The sequence below is a fragment of the Thermobia domestica genome, chromosome 6 (assembly GCF_964235325.1).
Source record: "Thermobia domestica chromosome 6, izTheDome1.hap1.1, whole genome shotgun sequence".
NCBI lineage: Eukaryota > Metazoa > Arthropoda > Insecta > Zygentoma > Lepismatidae > Thermobia > Thermobia domestica.
Window position 1 is genome coordinate 185,846,986 of NC_137459.1, and position 22,610 is coordinate 185,869,595.

A 22,610-nucleotide genomic window follows, 5' to 3' on the forward strand; every position below is an offset into this window, starting at 1 on the left:
GCAGCAATTAATGCGTTGCTACGCGAAAGGAAAAAAAAGAAAGAAAGAAAGAAAAAAGAAAACCTAAATACATTCTGCCATAGACTTCATGACGTACTTACTTTCCATTATTCTTGCACATATTTCAGCACCTACACCAGACTGGGGCCAGCCTTGTTCAACAGTTATGAGATGATTAGTTTGAGAGACAGATTTGGCTATTGTATCCACATCAAGAGGCCGTATTGATCTTAGATTTATTACTTCGCATTCAATACCACTACCTGCTAATTCTTGGGCTGCATGTAACGCAAGTTCCACTGCACGGGTATGTGCTACTAGTGTCATATGTTTACCTGAAAAGGAAGAAAGAAAGAAAGAAAAGGAACGATGTAAATAATTCTGTTCTACATAATAATATGTTACAGAAAAGACTTTAATAATTCACCCTTACTATACAAATATCAACTTTTTATAACGTTATTCAAACAAAAGTATTAACTTCTTTTACTTTCGAGCGACGACAAAAGTGAGGAAAGACTTGTAAATTAATAAAATAGCAATAAATAAGTAGAATAAATAAATTTAAATAACATCTAGATTCGAACAGATTTATACGTTTCATGACTTCTATATTCCCAAACGGTATTTTTTAAGTCTGCCTGTCCGTCCGTCATGTGCAAAGACATAAAAAGCACACCGTTCAGCGAGTCCACATCAGATTTTAAACTTAAGGTTTACAAAAGATTTACGAAGAGGGCTTTAGTTTATTTTCAAATTCCCTTCACACCCAAAAGAAGGTTAACTAACTAGAGGATTATAATTTAAAATCATAGACGTAACTATAAGGAATCGCCCCCCGAGAATACCGTTGGTCCACACGTAAGGTCAGGGTGCGATATCATCCAAGCCAAAGAGGGCAGGCAGGAATGTTCTACATAAATACATAAAATTAAAACTCTTCGCACTGGAACGTTTCAACATAGTGACTGTACATGTTTGAACATCCATTATTATTTAAAGATTAGGATTAAGAATTAGATTTCTGGGCCTATCGCAATGCTAGCTCGTCACATATGAGGATTACGTCCCTCGGAAATCAGACTATCCGGACAATTGGGAAGGGAGAAAGGAACGAAGCGGCCTGGAACCTTTACATTAGGTACCACCCCGGCATTTGTCTGGTATGAATGAGGAAACCCCAGGAAAGACCTAACTCAAGATGGCCAGCCTGAAAAAGCTGTTACACCTTTCCGTGTCCTCACTGGGAATCAAACCCTGGAACGCTCACACCATAGGCGAGAAGGTAAGCAACTACGCTACGTACGGTTACTCATTATTATTAAACTATGTAAGATTAGAGAGCCAGCTAACTACTAGTTCACCAATTAATTATATAGAATTACTGTAATTAATGAGCAAACTTCTGACAATATGGTCACTTTGTTTACTCCCAGTAAGTTATTAGTGGAAGGAATTTCCTCCTCCCCGCGGACTTGGCACCCTGGGTAAGGTTCTTTCGATTTTCAGAAGTATGAAGCCATGCCTCTTGCTAGCAAAATATCCTACCACGGTAACCTATTCTGACGGTATTTAATACAGGTTATTTTTATTTATTGATGATTTTTCTTAAGAATGACTCAGTGATTCTATTTACGTTCCACAAATAAATAGTTAATTAATAATCTGAAACATAGCACGCCATTTCTCTTAGAAGAATCCAAGACATAATTTACTGAGCAGGTAAGTTTTACCAGCTTTCTTGACACCAGCTCTAATGATATTGATCACATTTTGTAAACATTTCATCAGCAACACAGCAACATGGCATAGTTCATTTTTCTTGAAATATACCAAAAAGGACAGTTTACCACACGTAGTGAATTCCTTTCTGGACGAAGATTTTGGAAAATGGCTACAATGATTTTCTTCATAATATATAAACATACATTCATTTGGCAACCTTATAATACACAGTTGTTACAAATGATCTTTCCGTACGGCAGGACACATTTAAACACGTTAGATACTACCGTTATGCTGATGATATTTTACTACTTGTTCGAGACGAAAATACAATTACACAAATATTTGAACAATTCAACAATCAGCATCCTAGGCTGAAGTTCACCCTTGAACGTGAATCTGATAACGGCCTTCCATTTCTAGACCTATTGATTACCCGATCACATAATAAATTTATTACAAAAGTATACCGAAAACCCAATGCAGGCACTACTTACATACATCAACAGTCAGCTCATCCGCCAATGTACATGGCCAATAGTTGGAAGAACTTTTTTCGTAGAGAATTATTAATTTGTGACCGTCAAAAAGATCTCAATGAATAAATACAGCGTTTATATAAAATAGGACCAAAAAAAAAAAAAAAAAAAAAAAAAACGGTTATAAGCTGTGTATTTTACAAAAATGGTTTAATCAAATACGTAGATCGCTGCAAGTCCCCAAAACGGTAACTTCCAAAGAAGCAAAAACTTGGATTGAAATTCCTTATTTTCCACAACTTTCAACAAAAATTCAACGTATTCTTGCAAAGCATAACATATCTGCTTCAAGTATTCCCCCCAAAAGTTTACAAAAACATCTCACTGGATTTAAAAGCTATTTTGTCGATCCATTAAATAAGGCAGGTATTTACCGCGTCCATTGCGAATGTGATTCCTCATACATTGGCCAAACTAAACGTAATATTAACACGCGTGTGAAGGAACATGTTAGACAATCAAAAAAGTCACAAGAAGGCATATCGGGTTTAGCGCTTCATCTAAAACAACATTCACATAATATAAAACAGGTTAAGGTAATGGGTTCAGCAAAATCAAAAAAACAACGGGAAATTAAAGAATCGTTCTTTATTCATAAATACAAACCTGCATTGAACCTTGATACTGGCAACATTGATCGAACTTGGGTACCTACCTTTGATGCATACTTTGGATCTGGCAATAGTGGCCTAACATAGACACCGCGTTCTTTTTTATTCAGTTCATTCTTTTTTCACTCTGTTCTGTTCATCTCAGGATCTCTTTTTTTTTTTTTTTTTTTTGTACGTTACTTTTGTATAGTGGTATGTATTTCTGGTTTTACTCCTTTCCGTTTTAATCCATTTTACCTTGCCACTGAGGAAGGAACCAGCTGAGAGTTCAGAAACGTCAAAATCTTTAAATTTTTCAAGGGAGGATTCATTGGTAAGTAGCCAATTTTTTGTTAACTTATAATTCACGTTTACTGATATTCAGGTAAGTAAAAGTTATATCACTCGATAGAAAAACACGAACATTTTGCAGATGATAGTAAAACTGCCGAAAGTTACGAAGTTAGCTATTAGAAGCGATATGAAAGAAAATGGCTGCGGACGAAGACGGAAGAGAGCTTTGTATCCTCAATTTTCACTTTAATCAGTGTGTTATTACTGTGCAAAGTAATTTTTGAAAAAGGTTTGGTGAAGATACACCCAGTTTGATTGACTGATTATTGAATATTTAATAGGGATGTCACAACTGGAGCTATTCGTTCCCTCATGCCACCCAGTGGGTCACAAATCGTAAGGGATTTTCCAATTTCAAGAAAAACAGTGTGTATTTTTCAGGAAAAGATTGCAGAAGATGTGAAGATTCTGTGCAAATGTTTGCTATTTTATCCGTATTGATTCCTGAAACTGGGCAAGAAAGTGAAGCGACTTTCTTTCTGCGAGAGCATACGAACTGTAATGGAAACCGATAGCCTCATGGAATTATTAGTTTATTGATGAAGTCCTTGCACCTATTGCGTAAAGCGAACGAACTTTACTTAGTTTTGGGGGATGGAAAGTCCATGTGAAGCACGTGTGCGAAAACCTCAAGATGAACGTGGTTTGTGCTAGAGGTCTTGAGAATATGTACAATCCCTTGTTTTTTCAATTAGGAAACAACTACAGATATTACAGACACCGCTTCTGCCGCAGCTAAAATAGGACATCCCGGATTTCATCTTCCAACAAGACGCACCAATCCCTCCCCCCCGCACCCACCCAACCATTTTCACAAAGAAGTTACAAGTGGGCTCAATAAGAAACTATCAAAATGTTGTATTGACTGTGCTGATCGTGCCGATAGTAAATATCTTCCCTGACCTCCACATTATGACCTCTGAGTTTTAGGATTAGGGCTTAGCTTTCTGGGCTTCCGGCATCTATGATCATGTTAGCCAGCCAAGTATGATGGATAACATCCTTCAGCAATCACACTGCCCGGGAAACCAAGGGGGAAGAAATAAATGGAGAAGGAAGGAGGCGACCTGGGCGTGTATGTTAGGCACCATTCCGGCATTTGCCTTGTGTGAATGAGGAAACACCACGAAAAAACTCATTCAGGATGGCTGGCTTGAAAAAGCTGTTGTTTTCGACAGAGTGTCCTCACCGGGAACCTGTGAATTTTGTCTTCTTGAGTATGTGCTAATTACAAGTTTCCTTCAACCATCATGCATGATCTGTGATGGTCTGCGAAAAAAATACGCACCACAAGTCGTTTCATCGTTCGGTTACGATATGCTCAAACTAACTCGATGTGTTTTGACTGCAAACAGGGCTCACAGACTTTATTTTTCCATGGATGTCACTTTTATGTACCTGGATGTCATTAAACGTAAGTTATGAATATTTCTAATTACGAAGATCATTAGTAATAATCCTGTAGTAGAATCTATTTTGTAAGAAAAATCCAGAAAGGATGGTTTACTGATACAGTGAAATTTCTTCAGACGAAGCTCTTAGAAAACATTTGACAAGTGAGACAAGTCTGTATTTTATAAATAATTATTTCAGTAATAACTATGCCAGTCTACAAAGATATATGGGAGCGATAAAGTTTAGTGTGGTGGTCCGCACGTATTACTTGGTAAAACCAACGGAAGAAACCACTGTATTTCATTCCACACTTACTGAAAATTTTTACCAAAATGAGAGAGAGCTTTCAAAATTAGTAGCAACTACAGCAAAAAACATCAGAGCTACTTTTCCTCTTTCATTATATTTATTTATCTAATAGGGTATTGCAAAAAAAAAAATTTTCTAATATTTATTGTCCCCCCCTACCATATTGTTACAATTACTGAAACAAAATTGTGTGCTAATTTTAAGGTCTGTAGGCCACGTTTTGACCCCCGCCCACCCCCAAAATAGTTTTAATTGAAAGCGCACATACATAACGCGAAGTAACTTTTTAAATGTTTTTTGCTTTTTTCCTTACAGATTATAACCAAGGCAGAAATGAGTAAAGTATAGAAAAAGAACCACCTCAGGACGCGGTTCCTCCAATTTTATCCACATCAGACCGACCAGTGCTTCGAAAGGACGACAAACAAATGTCAGAAGCATGGCTCTTAGGTAATTTGTTGCAAGGTTTGACCCCGAGAAAAGGATCTCAACTGCCCACCAATGGGGATGTGCTTCGCTACTTTCTTTCCCTCAATCGTGGACCCATACAGAAAGATAAAAGAGATGATGTTATAAAACACGTTATTCTGAAGGCTGAACCATTTTAGGAACTTTGTGGCATTCCTGTCACTGCTATCAAATCGGGACATTCCAAAGCAAAACTCAATAAATTGATTGTGCAATACGAGAATCTGCGGAAACATAAAACAAGAAAGAACTTTCCAGCTGAGTGTGAAAGCTTTCTCAAATCTCTTCGTCTATTCTTTGACATAGCGCATGAAAATGCTATTTCTATTATCGAACATGACAGATGTAGAACTAGGAAAATGGTTCTGGAAGATGTGTACTTCTTAGAAGATCAACGAACATGTCGGAAAATTGAGTTAGGTGGTTTTGATAAGACACATTTTGCGAAAGTTATGAGGAAATTATCTCATCATGAAAAGGAAATTGAGCATGCTGCGAGGGAGAAGCGTCGCCAAGAAGAAGCTTCAACAAAGATAAGCACAAGTACTATCCTGGAACTTGATGATATCGATAGCCTTGATTCAAGTGATTCGGATAGCTTGGAAGTTGAACCTGAACCAACTGTTTGTATTTCCATCAGCAAGCAATGGCGCAGCTGCTACAGATACTGTTCGTAGGAAAAGTGCATTGATTGATTTGAAACTACCCAGAAATCCATTTACAAGCGATATCATATCAACTTCTGGGGACAGGCTTAATCTGTCAAATTGTCAACGAACAGCATTCATGGGAGCAATTCTTACAGAAGGGAGTTCCATTGGAAAAAGCTACTCTTTCAATTAAAAGCACATGGACAGCAGGTAAAAAAAGAAAACAAAGAAAGATTAGCGATTCTGGTATCTGGCATTCCAGGCTGTGAAGAAGGCAAAATTCTTGGTATCCTAGTAATTACAAACACAACAGGTGAATAACAAGCAAGAGCTACGTTTTCCCTTGCAAATGAGTGGAATGTTTCAGATAATGTAAGATCCCTTGTTTTTGACACTATAGCTTCGAACTCAGGGTGGAAAAGTGGAGCTTGTGTTCGGTTGGAAAACCTCTTTGACAAGAAATTGTTTATGTTAGCTTGTCCGCATCATATATTTGAAACAATCCTAAGTTCTGTTCACAAGGAATTGTTTGGTGCAACATCAGGTAATGAAAACTCCGAATTTATTCAATTCAGAGACTCTATTTGGTTAACTATAAACACAGAAGCTGGTTTTAGGACCCTGGAAATCAAAGACAGGAGTCTGAAACTTACTATGAAAAATTCTAAACAAGCTCTAAAGAGAATACTTTCTACTTCAAATGAAAATAACTTGCTACCTCGTGATGACTATCGGTAGTGCTGAATTGATGTTGATACTTCTGGGTGAGACACCTGAAAGAGGAATACACTGGCTGAGACCAGGAGCAACGCATCATGCTCGATGGATGTCATCCATTTTGTATCCTGCAAAGATGTTTGCTTTCAGTGCTCAAGCAGGATATGACAAGGACATGATTAGTAAACTGGAAGCACTATGTAAATTTAATGTCCTATTCTGCGTTGTAAACTGGCTCTCTTTATCCATTGGGGCCGATGCAGCGTATAATGATCTCAAGCTATGGCAAGACTTGAACAAGTATTGCAAGTATGATCCACAAGTTGCAAATGCAGCCATAAAATCCATGAAAAGGCACTTCTGGTATTTAACCGAAGTATGTGCTGTGTTCACTCTATTTTCGAACAGACTTTCCTCTTCAAAACGACAACAGATTGCTCGAACATTACTCCAAATTCCTCAGCCAAAAAAAGTTTGAAAGGGGCCATCCAATTTTTCCTATCCTTAGCCAAAGTACAAAACTCTAATCCCTTATTGGGCCTAAATCCTGGTTTTTGTTTCACAGCATGGGAATTGACGCTGACTGGCTAGAAAAACCTGTTAGTGAGTGGCACAATGATCCCAATTACCAAGAAGCTGATATATATATATATATATATATATATATATATATATATATATGTGCAGTATGTCAATGTGGTGAATGATCTGTCGGAACGGGCTGTGAAACTAATGCAAGACTTCTCAACAAGTGTTACCAATGATGAAACACAAAAACAGTTTTTATTGCACGTGGTCGAATATCACCACAAACAAATCCCTAACTTTCGAAAAGAGACATTGAAGAAATTGACATTCTCCTCCACAAAACCTTAAACCAAGTCATTTGATGTGATTCTGTGTATTATGTAGTAGTATACTCTGTTACTAAACATGTTTCTATATGTAGTTGGCAAACAAGTCTTATACAATACAAGTAAAATGCTGTATTTTTAATTTGTGTAGAAAGATAATATTTTAAAATCAATACATCTCACTAAAAGTGTCATTGCAAAAACAAAATTAAGAAAATTTTAGCAAAAATCCTCCTATCGTAAAAATATTTTCACTTAAAAATGAAATCTAAAGTAAAAAATGAAAATCTATAATTTCAAGATATTTAATGTTCATAAGGATATATGTATAAGTTAAGTAAATAGTTAATCGTTGTTGGGCGGGGGTCAAAACATCACCAAATGACCTAAAATTTGGTATGCATTCAGATTTTGCCAGTTGAAACAACATAGGAGGGGAACATCATACAATTTTTAAACTTTCAATTTTCCCATACTTCCATGCAATGCCCTATTATCTAATTATTATTTCAGTCTCTGAAATTATCGCAAAATTCTATGAAAAATAATGCAAACTTCCTTCGTATTCCCTTAATATTTGGGAAATACCACACTAAAGTAGCAAGTTCAAGATTTTATCAGGTGCTAAAAAATTTACTTTAGATATATTAAATTAAATCCTCAGTTTAACGTCCCACGAACAACTATTTCCGACTAGACGAGATAGATGGTAAGCAAAAATGAATACTAATTTGGAATTTGATGAAATGAGAATGCTGAAGAAAACAAGAGAATCCCGAAAATGCTCACAAGCCGATCTTGCTCGCATGGCTTGGTATCTAACTATGAAACCCTCACCAGAGATGAACGCTCTACCACTGACCAATCGTATCGAAATTTATTTCAGTGTTAATTAGGATTATTCCTGGGGAAACTACAGTTCAAAACAAGACTGCAATGTCACAAAATATAAGCAGACAAGGATCTGAAGAATTTGCGACTTTATTTAAAAGACAATATAGATGATAGGAAAGAGCTCCATAAATTATACACCAAAAATAATGGATTATCTAGAGAAAATATCAAATACTAATTCTGATAGTATCCTCGTCGCCATAAGTGCCTTTACATCGCAGTGACGGGTATGTGACCGCGCAGTACTCCAAGGAAGGGATGGTTGTATAAGAATTTGTGATTAATTTTGAAGAGTTTTTATTTTGACTAGGGAATTAACATAGGTGAAGGGAGTAAAAACACAGATTTGAAGCATCAGTTCACTGTTATTGAAGCATCAGTGCACGAAAAGATTCGTATTCTCAGTTTTTCTATTTATTGTTTTATATGTTAAGTTAAACACCACAATATGTATCACTGATATCGCAGATCGTATTAATTTTTAAAATCGTGTTTGTAACCTATTGTCAAAACATTCATCTCCAGACATGATGTAGAGAGAAGAGAAAGAGATACGTCATCTGTAATATATGTATATGTGATTCACTAAGTAACTGTAGAAATTAGTTAAAGGACACATAAGAGAGCGAAAAGGAGGTCTAGAAGTCTGAACTTTTTAGAGACGTCCTAGATAGGTGAAAATATAGTTAAAAATTGCAAAGGGTATCATGTAATTTACCTTTCTTTTCTTATATTCTAGTATACTTTTTCTTTCACATCCAAACATCTCTATTCAGAATTATGAGATAAAGGTGAAGAGAGAAACATTTCCATTTCAAGAATTATATCAGGAAAAAAATCGTTTGACTCAGACTAGACTCGAACTCGCAAACCTTGAATCCATGGCTCAGCGCTCTACCGATTGAGCTAACAACTTCTGTTGGAAAAGCCTGATTTCTACAATTACCGGTTGCTGAATGGTGTGTATTAACCAAGTTTGCCGATATAATTGCTTCATATAGCTATTGCAATAATAATAATAATAATAATAATAATAATAATAATAATAATAATAATAATAATAATAATAATAATAAAGCAGAAGAAGAAGAAGAAGAAGAAGAAGAACAGAATTTAAAAAGTCGCATATGTTAAAAGTTTGACGTGCAGAGTAAGTCCTAATGTGAGATTTTATTATTTATATATAATAAATGTAAGCGTGGTTTGTTCGTGCGTGCTACTCAAACTGCGCAACTCACTACCTAGTCCCATAAGGGTAGGTACAGTAGCCTTGCGTCCTCCAACCGTGAAGAATATTTGGGTTTGAGCCTATGCGTGTCCTAAGAGGAAGGAAGAGATTGAAAGAAAGAAAAGTGGTTTAGAAATTATGCAAACGTAGAATATCTCACGAGGTGAGGTGATATAGAGTTCAGCGTGTCTTTCAGCTACTACTCTATACAAGACGTGCATCTACGACTTAACGTGGAACCAGAACCACACGACTCCTGACGGGAATCGAAACCCGTATCACCTCTAGTTCTATTATGGGAGACACAGGAACATGTAAAAATACTCGAAAATGAACGATATTAATGTTAAATCCATAGCTTTTGAGTACATGAAGTATGTATGATACCCTCTATATCGTTCACATCAAAGTTTAGCATTATCGGCATGGAGGTTTAATGGGAGGGGTGAAAATTAAAAATTCCTAATTGAAAGATATGAGTGTCTATTCAATAGCTTTTGGGGTCGCTGAAATGAATAATTACACTCCCGATACTATTAAAGCCCAAAGCTTTACTCTTTCGTTAGCAGGAAGTTTATTCATTTACTTAACTCAGGACACCTTAAAGTTAAGGATATGAAACTCGATGCATATATTTCTAATTCAAAATTATTATATACGTATTGTAGCTTAGACTTCTAAGGAGGGGAAGGGACAATTTACGCAATGATTTCCTTCACATTCGAATAAACTACTGCCCCATGATATTGCGAAAACTCATTACAAGTGGTGTCATTGCTAATAGTTTTCCGTATTTGTTTATATCCCTACTCATTTATAACAGTACGGTATGTCATTTTTCCTGTGACGGGAGCAACACCTAAGCGAGCATTCAGTAAAGTAAATGCCATTAAAATCTATATTCATAGCACAGTGGTGCAAATAAAGTTGAGCTCTTTGGCAATCTTTTGCATGGGAAGCGAATAAAGCCACCACTTTGGAAAAGTAGCTAATGAATTTCTCTCCGAAAAATCTCACCCGCACATTTATTTTACAGGTGGTGGTTTATAGCTATACTTAAGTTTGTTGAAATTGCTCCAGTGAGGCGAGACACTGAAGTCATTCGTAATAAGGGGGGAAGGGACATGTAAAAGTAGTCAAATATGAACAATATTAGTATCGAAATCATAGTTTTCGTGGTCGCAGATGAATAGTGACGCTGTCGATGTTGCTTAGGTACACCTTGTCTCAAAAAGGTTGAGCGCATTCTTTATTGCTGTTTCGAGGCAAAAATTTTCTAAGTCCAACTTCGGGTATCTTCGGGAAAAAGTAAACCAGGTTCGAACCTCGAAGCCAACCTTTGCAATCGGGAAAAATCTTGCAGATGTGTTTTTCTTCTTTTAAATATAATAAGACTTGTTACCAATTATATATAAAAAAGCAACATTGATTGAAATACTTAATGATACAATATTTCGAAACTGTATTAATGCCAGCACATGCTTGTTTGTCATTTTGCTCTCCATACTTAATGGAATATTTAGATACGTAAACGAATCTTTCCATTTGTAAAAGAATGGTGAAAGTTAAGACATAAAACATTATTCTCTCCTGAGTACTAAAATAAGAGTCAAAGTAGAACAAAAACAGCGTTTGCAGTGGATATGAATGTAATTATTATCTTAAATACCGTTATATATCGCTAGAAGTATTGTTCGTGGAGCGCTTGTGTTAGCTCAGTGGTACGCCGCTGGATTTCAAATCGTAAGGTCGAGGGTTCGCTTCCGATCTGAGTCAATGTTTTTTTTTATGAAATTCTTTTTTCCGCAATGCATGAAAAATTATATAAAATAATTACATTAAAATACGTCAGCTGTATATATATAACATACAATCATTGCAGAACAAAGTGATTATTATGTTTAAAATATAACAGGTGATCACAGTACGTTGGTATTCTATGATATATGTGAATGTTAAATACAAATTAAGAAAATAATATCATTGCAATGAATAAATTATGTAGTGTATTTATTTGGAGCTATTTGTCATCGGAAGTTACTTCTGAATTTTCTCATTACAGCAAGTGATTTACGTTTTCTGAAGGGTAAAGAGACCATTCAGGTATAAACATAAATTATTATACAAACTCCAATCTTCGTTACAGACACAAAACTCCCGATCCCCAAAACTATGTAAACAGGAAATTTACGAACACGAAGTCATGTCTAAGAGACTTATTTATACTCGAGAAAGAAAGCAGAATAGGATTTCTTTCCAAAGGATTTCAGTTCAATAATCTGCAAGGCTTTTGTATATGGATGTGGTCCCTTTCTCTCCGCCAATATATATAAAGTCAAAGCGATCGATATTAGTGTCGAATCCATAGTTCTCGTTGTTGCAGAAATTAATAATTACAACTCCGAAAGCGTTAAAGTCCAAATTTAACTCTCATCGTAAAGCTCCTTTGTGGTTAAGCGTATAGCGTACACGCTTTCGGTGTGGGAGACCCAGATTCGGCCCCCAGCGAGAGCTCATGTAGTTCGCGTTAATTAGTAGGTCTACGTCTCATATAGTCTCACTGCTGACGGGACGTTAAACTCAAAATCAATTCAATTGGTTCAAAACCCATTATTATGGCGGGCGATAAAGGATGAAAAATAAAATGTCTCAAGTGATTGAGATTAGTGTGAAATCCATAGTTTGAGTTCGTGACACTGTTACAAACACAATATCATTTAATGCCACGTTTTGGTATGAGCGACTATGCCTCCTGGATTTTGAATTTACAGGAGCAACATCAAAAGCATTGCTCACACAGCTCTAAATGTTTTGATGTATGTATACGTGTATATTCCAGCGAAACTCCGGAATGTCTGGAGCAACTTTTACCTAACATGGGAGACATATTACTTTCAATCTAAGGAAAAAAATATTGTGGAATTCAGATACCTCAAGGGATTGAAGTTGGGAAGAGTGGCATGTAAAAATAGTGTAAAATGACTGATTGTAGAGTGTTATCCATTGTTTTCTCGGTCGTTGAGATGAGTAGTGAGGCACTCAATGGCATTATATCCAAATTCATCCTCATCTTTACAGGATGAGGGGCTTGGAGATATGATTAATAAAATGAAAACACATGAAAATTTTCATTCACAACATGAAAATTTTAGATGTCATGTTAGCAGTTATTACAGCAACATACTTCACACTACAACCTTTCCCTCACTCCTGTTGTTCGGCCATGTTGTTTTCAGGCGTTTACGTTTTTCTGAATATCTCAGCATTATTTGTTCTATCAAAATGAAAATTGCGGAATAAATCTCTATTTCAAATTTCCTTTAGAAATAAGAAGCTACTGAGTCATAATGTTATATGAATCACTTTTACTCTTCTAATAGAAACAAACCCTTGACCCCCAAGCGTTACCGGACCAAATGTTCTTTGGACGAAATGTGCTTTGAACTAAACATCCCTGGACGAAATGTCCTTTGGACCAATTCTCCTTTGGACGAAATGTCCTTTGGACCAATTGTATTTTAGACGAAATGTCATTTGGACGAATTGTCCTTTGGACCAAATGTCTTTGGATTAAATGTCTCTGGACGAAATGTTCTTTGGACGAAATATCTTTAGACTAAAAGGGTGGCCACCGGGTGGGCCAGTGTGAGTCACGGTGAGTGGTGTTTCGCAGTAGGTCACGTCCTTTTGACCCACGATCCACTGATCCACTCACAAATCTTGACCCATTTCACCCACTTACCAACCGACCCACTGACCCACTCCATCTTTGATTTTAACATGTCTTGTTTCATTTAAAAGACGAAACATACATCCACATAATTTTTTCATCGATTGCGAAGGTTGGCTTAATATCATAATTGTAATGGTAATTTGTTCTTAAGGTGAGAAATTGATATGATTAAAAAGCCCATCTAGACGTGGGTACAAATTACCTTCCAAAGTTATTAGAAACGCTTTCTCACCCCGAAAACTATGAATTCGACAAATATTTAAGTAATTTTTGAGATTTTATTTTTAGCTCTCCCAGGCCATCATCCTGTGAAGATGGGGATGAATTTGGATGTAACCTCCATTTGGAGCATCACTATCCATCTCAACGACCGAGAAAATTATGGATAAAACACTAAGATCAGTCGTTTTACATTATTTTTACATGTCACACCTCCCAACTTCCATAACTTCATACTACTACAATATTTTCTTCTTTGATTGAAAGTAATATGTCCCCCAAGTTTGGTAAAGGTTGTCCCAGACATTCCAGAACTACGCTCCCAGACATTCCGGCTATTAGATGTGCTGGGGGATCTTACTCTTACTGGAAGTTGAACTTAAACTTAAAGGTCATCAGAACTGCTCCCAATGAACTTGGCGACCACGAAAGATATGGGTTGTATACTAACATTGGTTATTTTCAATTATTTCTACATGTCAAATTTCACAAACTAATTCATTGTGTTAATGAGGGCTTAACTTACATGGCATCTGAAGTTCCAATCTTTACCTAAGAGACCCCCAAAATTATAGATTCGACACTAATGTAGGTCTTTTTTTATAATTTTGATGTCAGTCCCTTTCATTCCTCCTAGGACAGCAAACGGATACTGCCACTGCTAGGACTAAATTTGGTCTTAAATGGCATTAAAATTTCTACCAATTAATTCAGCGAACAGTGCTGCATTTAGAAGCTCGGCGTCCCTACGCACTTTTGCTCTCGGCGCCCCCAATAACTACACATTTCTCCGTCCCTTGATCCCTAACTTACAAATAAAACTTAATTCGAATATGCTTAATTAGTGAATTTATTGCAGTTAAATACCACTCACTAGATGCTACAGCTACAATTACGTAACAAAAAATAAATGGTAAACATGTTCTGAATTATTTTCAGATTTCTTACGCTATCATTAAATATATTAGAATAGTAAAAGAGGACTGCTCATGAAATAGTATATTTGCTCTCGATTTTTTTAACTTTTTCATACGAAAAAATTAAAATTTTAAACTTTGCACTCTTCAAATATGTTACGGGCCTAGTTGGACTAATGGGAAATGCGGCACTGAAAACTTACGCTTCGGCTCTAATATTGGTTGATTTCGATATTTTTTGTCGCTATGTAACCACCCTGGGTGCTAATGGGAGCTTAATTGGACTTGAATTGAAAGTAGAACTGTTTACCTAAGCGACCACGAAACTATGGATTCGATACTAATATCGATCCTTTTCTAGCATTTTTGGTATATATCCCGACAGTACTCTTTTCCAGATTGTAAGAAATATGGTTAAAATTGCTCTAGACATATCAGAATTATGTCGAAACACACACATACATCCACTTTTATATATATAAATACAGAGTGAGCGAGCGAGAAAGTGAGAGAGAGCGACCATAGGCATCACCACTTCCACATTGCAAAAGCATATATCAGGTATTGAATTGAAAATCTATGTAAAGACCTTCTGCTGTGGCATGCTTCATAAGGACAATTCCAGTCTGCTCACGTGACCTTTGGGGTTCATGAATTTCTTGCGAGCGTTCCGACTTTGGATTCTCTGTTTATACCCTCTTTTTATGCCTCGGATAATTTTTCAAGAATATCAATGACATGCTGTAATACGAATGTTCAGAAGTAACCCCTATATGACAAATAGCTGCAAATAAATACACTACATAATTTATTTATTGAGATGATATTATTTTCTTAATTTGTATTTAACATTCACATTTATCATAGAATACCAACGTACTGTGATCACCTGTTATATTTTAAACATAATAATCACTATGTTCTGCAATGATTATATGTTATATATATACAACTAACGTATTTTAATGTAATTATTTTATATAATTTTTCATGCATTGCAGAACATAGAATTTCATAAAACAACATTGACTCAGATCGGAAGCGAACCCTCGACCTTACGACTTGAAATCCAGCGGCGTACCACTGAGCTAACACAAGCGCTCCACGAACAGTACTTCTAGCGATATATAACGGTATTTAAGATAATAATTACATTCATATCCACTGCAAACGCTGTTTTTGTTCTACTTTGACTCTTATTTTAGTACTCAGGAGAGAATAATGTTCTATGTGTTAACTTTCACCATTCTTTTACATATGGAAAGATTCGTTTACGTATCTAAATATTCCATTAAGTATGGAGAGCAAAATGACAAACAAGCATGTGCTGGCATTAATACAGTTTCGAAATATTGTATCATTAAGTATTTCAATCAATGTTGCTTTTTTATATATAATTGGTAACAAGTCTTATTATATTTAAAAGAAGAAAAACACATCTGCAAGATTTTCCCCGAGGTTGCAAAGGTTGGCTTCGAGGTTCGAACCTGGTTTACTTTTTCCCGAAGATACCCGAAGTTGGACTTAGAAAATTTTTGCCTCGAAACAGCAATAAAGAATGCGCTCAACCTTTTTGAGACAAGGTGTACCTAAGCAACATCGACAGCGTCACTATTCATCTGCGACCACGAAAACTATGATTTCGATACTAATATTGTTCATATTTGACTACTTTTACATGTCCCTTCCCCCCTTATTACGAATGACTTCAGTGTCTCGCCTCACTGGAGCAATTTCAACAAACTTAAGTATAGCTATAAACCACCACCTGTAAAATAAATGTGCGGGTGAGATTTTTCGGAGAGAAATTCATTAGCTACTTTTCCAAAGTGGTGGCTTTATTCGCTTCCCGTGCAAAAGATTGCCAAAGAGCTCAACTTTATTTGCACCACTGTGCTATGAATATAGATTTTAATGGCATTTACTTTACTGAATGCTCGCTTAGGTGTTGCTCCCGTCACAGGAAAAATGACATACCGTACTGTTATAAATGAGTAGGGATATAAACAAATACGGAAAACTATTAGCAATGACACCACTTGTAATGAGTTTTCGCAATATCATGGGGCAGTAGTTTATTCGAATGTGAAGGAAATCATTGCGTAAATTGTCCCTTCCCCTCCTTAGAAGTCTAAGCTACAATACGTATATAATAATTTTGAATTAGAAATATATGCATCGAGTTTCATATCCTTAACTTTAAGGTGTCCTGAGTTAAGTAAATGAATAAACTTCCTGCTAACGAAAGAGTAAAGCTTTGGGCTTTAATAGTATCGGGAGTGTAATTATTCATTTCAGCGACCCCAAAAGCTATTGAATAGACACTCATATCTTTCAATTAGGAATTTTTAATTTTCACCCCTCCCATTAAACCTCCATGCCGATAATGCTAAACTTTGATGTGAACGATATAGAGGGTATCATACATAATTCATGTACTCAAAAGCTATGGATTTAACATTAATATCGTTCATTTTCGAGTATTTTTACATGTTCCTGTGTCTCCCATAATAGAACTAGAGGTGATACGGGTTTCGATTCCCGTCAGGAGTCGTGTGGTTCTGGTTCCACGTTAAGTCGTAGATGCACGTCTTGTATAGAGTAGTAGCTGAAAGACACGCTGAACTCTATATCACCTCACCTCGTGAGATATTCTACGTTTGCATAATTTCTAAACCACTTTTCTTTCTTTCAATCTCTTCCTTCCTCTTAGGACACGCATAGGCTCAAACCCAAATATTCTTCACGGTTGGAGGACGCAAGGCTACTGTACCTACCCTTATGGGACTAGGTAGTGAGTTGCGCAGTTTGAGTAGCACGCACGAACAAACCACGCTTACATTTATTATATATAAATAATAAAATCTCACATTAGGACTTACTCTGCACGTCAAACTTTTAACATATGCGACTTTTTAAATTCTGTTCTTCTTCTTCTTCTTCTTCTTCTTCTTCTGCTTTATTATTATTATTATTATTATTATTATTATTATTATTATTATTATTATTATTGCAATAGCTATATGAAGCAATTATATCGGCAAACTTGGTTAATACACACCATTCAGCAACCGGTAGTTGTAGAAATCAGGCTTTTCCAACAGAAGTTGTTAGCTCAATCGGTAGAGCGCTGAGCCATGGATTCAAGGTTTGCGAGTTCGAGTCTAGTCTGAGTCAAACGATTTTTTTCCTGATATAATTCTTGAAATGGAAATGTTTCTCTCTTCACCTTTATCTCATAATTCTGAATAGAGATGTTTGGATGTGAAAGAAAAAGTATACTAGAATATAAGAAAAGAAAGGTAAATTACATGATACCCTTTGCAATTTTTAACTATATTTTCACCTATCTAGGACGTCTCTAAAAAGTTCAGACTTCTAGACCTCCTTTTCGCTCTCTTATGTGTCCTTTAACTAATTTCTATAGTTACTTAGTGAATCACATATACATATATTACAGATGACGTATCTCTTTCTCTTCTCTCTACATCATGTCTGGAGATGAATGTTTTGACAATAGATTACAAACACGATTTTAAAAATTAATACGATCTGCGATATCAGTGATACATATTGTGGTGTTTAACTTAACATATAAAACAATAAATAGAAAAACTGAGAATACGAATCTTTTCGTGCACTGATGCTTCAATAACAGTGAACTGATGCTTCAAATCTGTGTTTTTACTCCCTTCACCTATGTTAATTCCCTAGTCAAAATAAAAACTCTTCAAAATTAATCACAAATTCTTATACAACCATCCCTTCCTTGGAGTACTGCGCGGTCACATACCCGTCACTGCGATGTAAAGGCACTTATGGCGACGAGGATACATACACAGCGGTTTACTTGTCAACAACCAAAACGGCAACTATTAATACTCTTCTTAACTCGCCTATTGGTGAAGAACTACAAACTTGAATGATAATATTTAATTGTTGTTACCATTTCAAAATAGTGATTCCGGAGTCTAAAAATAAATTATAAACAATCTTCTATCAGCATTCCTATTTTTCAGATAGGGTCGCTACGAGGGTGAGCTGATAAGTTCTCGGCCCGACCCAGAAGGACTTGAGCTGCAGGCATGAAAGTGTGAGGCTATTCAATAATAGTCCCCTCGAAGGTCAACACACTTGGCACTTCGATGCTGCAACTTCTTCAACCCCTTAAAAAAATCTCAAGGTTTGCAAAAAACTGTTCTGCAGCTGTTATAACCTCTTCATCACTGTGAAATTTCTGTCCTTTCAGTGCTGTTTTGAGTTTTGCAAACAAATAATAATCAGAAGGGGCAAGATCTGGCGAGTAAGGTGGGTGGTCAATGCACTGAAACCCTAGGTCCCTCAGAAAATCCATTGTTCTGCCAGCCTTGTGGACGGAAGCATTGTCCTACAAGTACAAGATACCTCACGTCAACTTTCCTTGGCGCTTTTCTTTAATAGCGTCCTTTACCTTAGCCAGCAGACTGCAGTAATACTCTGCAGTTATGGTTTGGCCACTTGGAAGGTAGTCTAAGAGCAAAACACCATCCTTATCCCAGAATATTGAGGCAAGCACCTTCCCTGCGGACATTTGTGCTTTGAATATTTTGGGCCTTGGAGATCCTGAGTGGCGCCACTCGCATGACTGCTGTTTGATTTCCGGATCAAATGAATGCAACCACGTTTCATCCTGGGTAACAGGCCGATTCAAAAAATCGTCCTTGGAGTTCGTAAAATGCCGTAAAATCACCTGCGATGATCTCACACGTTCGCGTTTCTGGTCCGCGTTCAAACATTTCGGAATCCATTTCGCAGAAAGCTTGCGCATGTCCAACTGATCATGGATTATTGACCTAACACGTTCTTTGGATATGTGCACTTTGTCAGCTATCTCCTGAAGCGAAATCCATCTGTTGCTCAAAATCAGGTCATGAATCTTCGCTTTCCGGAGTTGACACTGACACTGGCCTGCCACACCTGTCACCATCTTCTGTTGAAAATTCACCACGCTTGAAGTTCGCACACCATTTCTTCACAGTGGAGTATGAAGGGCACTGTCCGCCCAATGTGTCTAGCATGAAACCATGGATTTTATTGGGCGACTTCTGTTGCAGGAAGAACAACTTCATTACACCTCGCAACTCCTCTTTGGTGAATTTGACATCTGGCTCCGCCATGGTTCATTCAATTACCTGTAAAATAAAAACCGTTCATGGCAGAATCGTGAAATTTGGTACTTAAAACATATAAAGGATCAACATTTCACATGACATCAATTACATCAGGGTAGTACATTCGGGAGGGGGTCGGGCCGAGAACTTATCAGCCGATCCTCGTATTGTCTGTATTTTACCCATTTCACATCAAAATTCTTTTTTGCCAATTTCACTTTTTTTTTTTTTTTTTTTTTTTTTTTTTTTTTTTTTTTTTTTTTTTTACCACAATCGATAATCTCCCTCATCTTTTTATTAAAACCTCTTTCCTTAAGACATCTTGCCTCCTTCATTATTTTTCTTATGTTGTGCTCATTGCTTCTCGTAACATAACATGGTATGCATTGTACTTTGTATCTTTCCCTTTAGGTCTGGAACTCGACTTTACCTCTTATTTGTCCATTCTTGATTGCCTTTTAGTTACTCCACTTATCCATCTTAGCACTGATTTCTGACGCCCTCATTCTATTGACGTTTGTTATATTCAGGGTTACTGCTACTATGACATACATCATTGCAAGTCTTATACACTTTTCCCTGCAGCTTAATTGGCATCTTCGAATTTGAAAGAACTATCATTTGATTCCAATTTCTCTATCCTCCTTGTATTCGAGTGCTGATTTCTATATTTCTCTTACATCTACGACTGATCGTAAATATATATGAAGTGCTCTATTTTCTTAATGTCTACTCCATCAAGAATCAGATAGAATAGTCTACTTCCGTATTACAGTACAAACACATTGTCTTATTTCTATTTATTTTCAGTCTTCCTTCCTCTGGAGTTCTAATTCATTGTTCCAATCTATATTCGCTTTATACTCTTGCCTTTGTACAGTCATCAGGAAGCACCATACTCCACGGTGCTAATTTTCTTACTCCTTCTGTTATTACAATAATCATTACGTGCATAAACCCTCCCTGCTGGTCTAGTGGCTAGCGCACAAGCCTTCGGTGAACGACGCCCTGAATTCGATTCCTGATGGTACATTCTTAAAATCTGAATACATTACGGTAATTTGGATTCCACCTTCTACTGTAGATCCCCGTCTCATACAGCCTCGGTTTTGAAAGGGACGATACACTCCCATCCAACCAACTAATTACATGGATAAGAATGAGCCCAGAGTTGAGTCATGGTGCAACTCCACTTTCCTCAAAGTATTCCTTTCTTAAAAGTGTCTCCATACTTCTTGCCTTGGGACTACCATAAACTTTTCCCAAGACTGTGATAACTAGAAGTAACTCTCCACTGTTTGTGTAAACCCAATGACGGGATCCGATATTGTTTTCTTTCATGAAATTGGACTTCTTTTTCCTGCAATCTGGCCTCATCTCTCAATCTCCCATCCATACTTCTTGCCAATATCTGCACTGCATAAAAAAAAAAAAAAAGTTTTCTGCTCTACAATATTTTCATGCTTCAATGTCTTCTTGTCGATCGTCCCAACTATACTTCTCAACCCATCAGGAATTTTCTCCTGTACAAATATTTTCTTAACCAAGTATCAGAGCATTTTGACATCATCTTCACCGAAGACATTCTCACCTGGTTTAATAGGTTTCCCATTCTCTATTTTATTTAGAGCTTTTTGAACCTCTACACCAGAGTACCCTGATTCATTCCTCCATTTGGCTTTCCATGTTTATACTGTTTACTCTCAATACATTACAAACACTTCGTTTCATTTATATTTACTTTCAATTTTCCTCCTCCTCGAGTTCTAATTCATTGTTCCAATTTATCTTTGCTTTTTATTCTTGACGTCGTATAGAGTCATCAGGATGCAGCATACTCCACGATGTCTTTCTTACTCCTTCTGCTATTACAATAATCCTCTATTCAGCATTTACTAGAAATATTCTTTCTATCTACTATGCACTTCCTTTTTCTTCCCTTAATTTGCTTCACTTTGAATTATATTTCTTGTTGCTTTGTTTTGATGTCTTGTGGAACTTCTGATCTCCCTTTTCCAAATTTTTATACGGATTCCTGTATGCTTTTGTCTTTGTGGGTTTACGATCTTCTTTGCTGTTATTGATTATCCTTTATAGTTCTTTATGGTATTTTGACTGTCTCATCTCTTCCTAGTCTCTTTGCTCGAGCCCCTTCTTGTCTTCCTGGCTTCAATACAAACTTCCTTTATTTCCCTATATCTTTTCTGAAAATTTATCCTATTTGTTTTCCAGGAGCTAATAACTTTTACATTAGGTAACTAGAAGTCTTATGAATTTCCCGTTTCCCTAAAGGCACTATTCAAAATCATTTCTTTAAATTTAATTTTACATATTTTGTTATCTATCTATCTATCTATCTATCTATCTATCTATCTATCTATATATATATATATATATATATATATATATATATATATATATATATATATATATATATATATGAGATGCCCACTTTGAACTTTCTACTGAAATATTTCAGGAATAACACAACATAGAAAGAATGTTTGGGGAGAAACTTCCAAATTTCGAATGGGGAAACATTTTTCCCAAAATTACCCCTAGGGTGAGGCGGGGGTAACTTTGAAATTTCAAATGACAACCGCTACTTTTGATTGTAGATTCGATTTCTACGCAAGCAAAATGTACGGTTTGCCTGAAACATTTTGATGCACAAGTGATTGATGGCGCTGTAATGAGTAACAATTATGAAAATTTTGTTTTAAATGGAAATACCCATATTTATTCCCGAGTATGACCAGATGAGAAAAAGAACACAAGTTTTATGCAAATCACGCGTATGAACTATGCAGTTTTTGGAAGTTACAAACGTATGAATTTGCCAGCCGCTGTGTGCACGGTGTTTGTCGG

The 22,610-nt window shown here is 36.4% G+C and overlaps 1 protein-coding gene across 2 annotated transcripts in view; it reads right to left on the reverse strand.

Moving 5' to 3' along the window:
- The window catches only part of LOC145688358 (pyruvate dehydrogenase E1 component subunit beta, mitochondrial-like), a 224,927-nt gene that overhangs the window by 146,887 nt on the left and 55,430 nt on the right, over positions 1-22,610 (reverse strand). For both annotated transcript variants that reach the window (XM_081762507.1, XM_081762506.1), the window contains exon 7: positions 102-335. In XM_081762507.1, the coding sequence (XP_081618633.1) occupies positions 102-335 (234 nt within the window). The remainder of the gene's footprint in view (positions 1-101; positions 336-22,610) is intronic.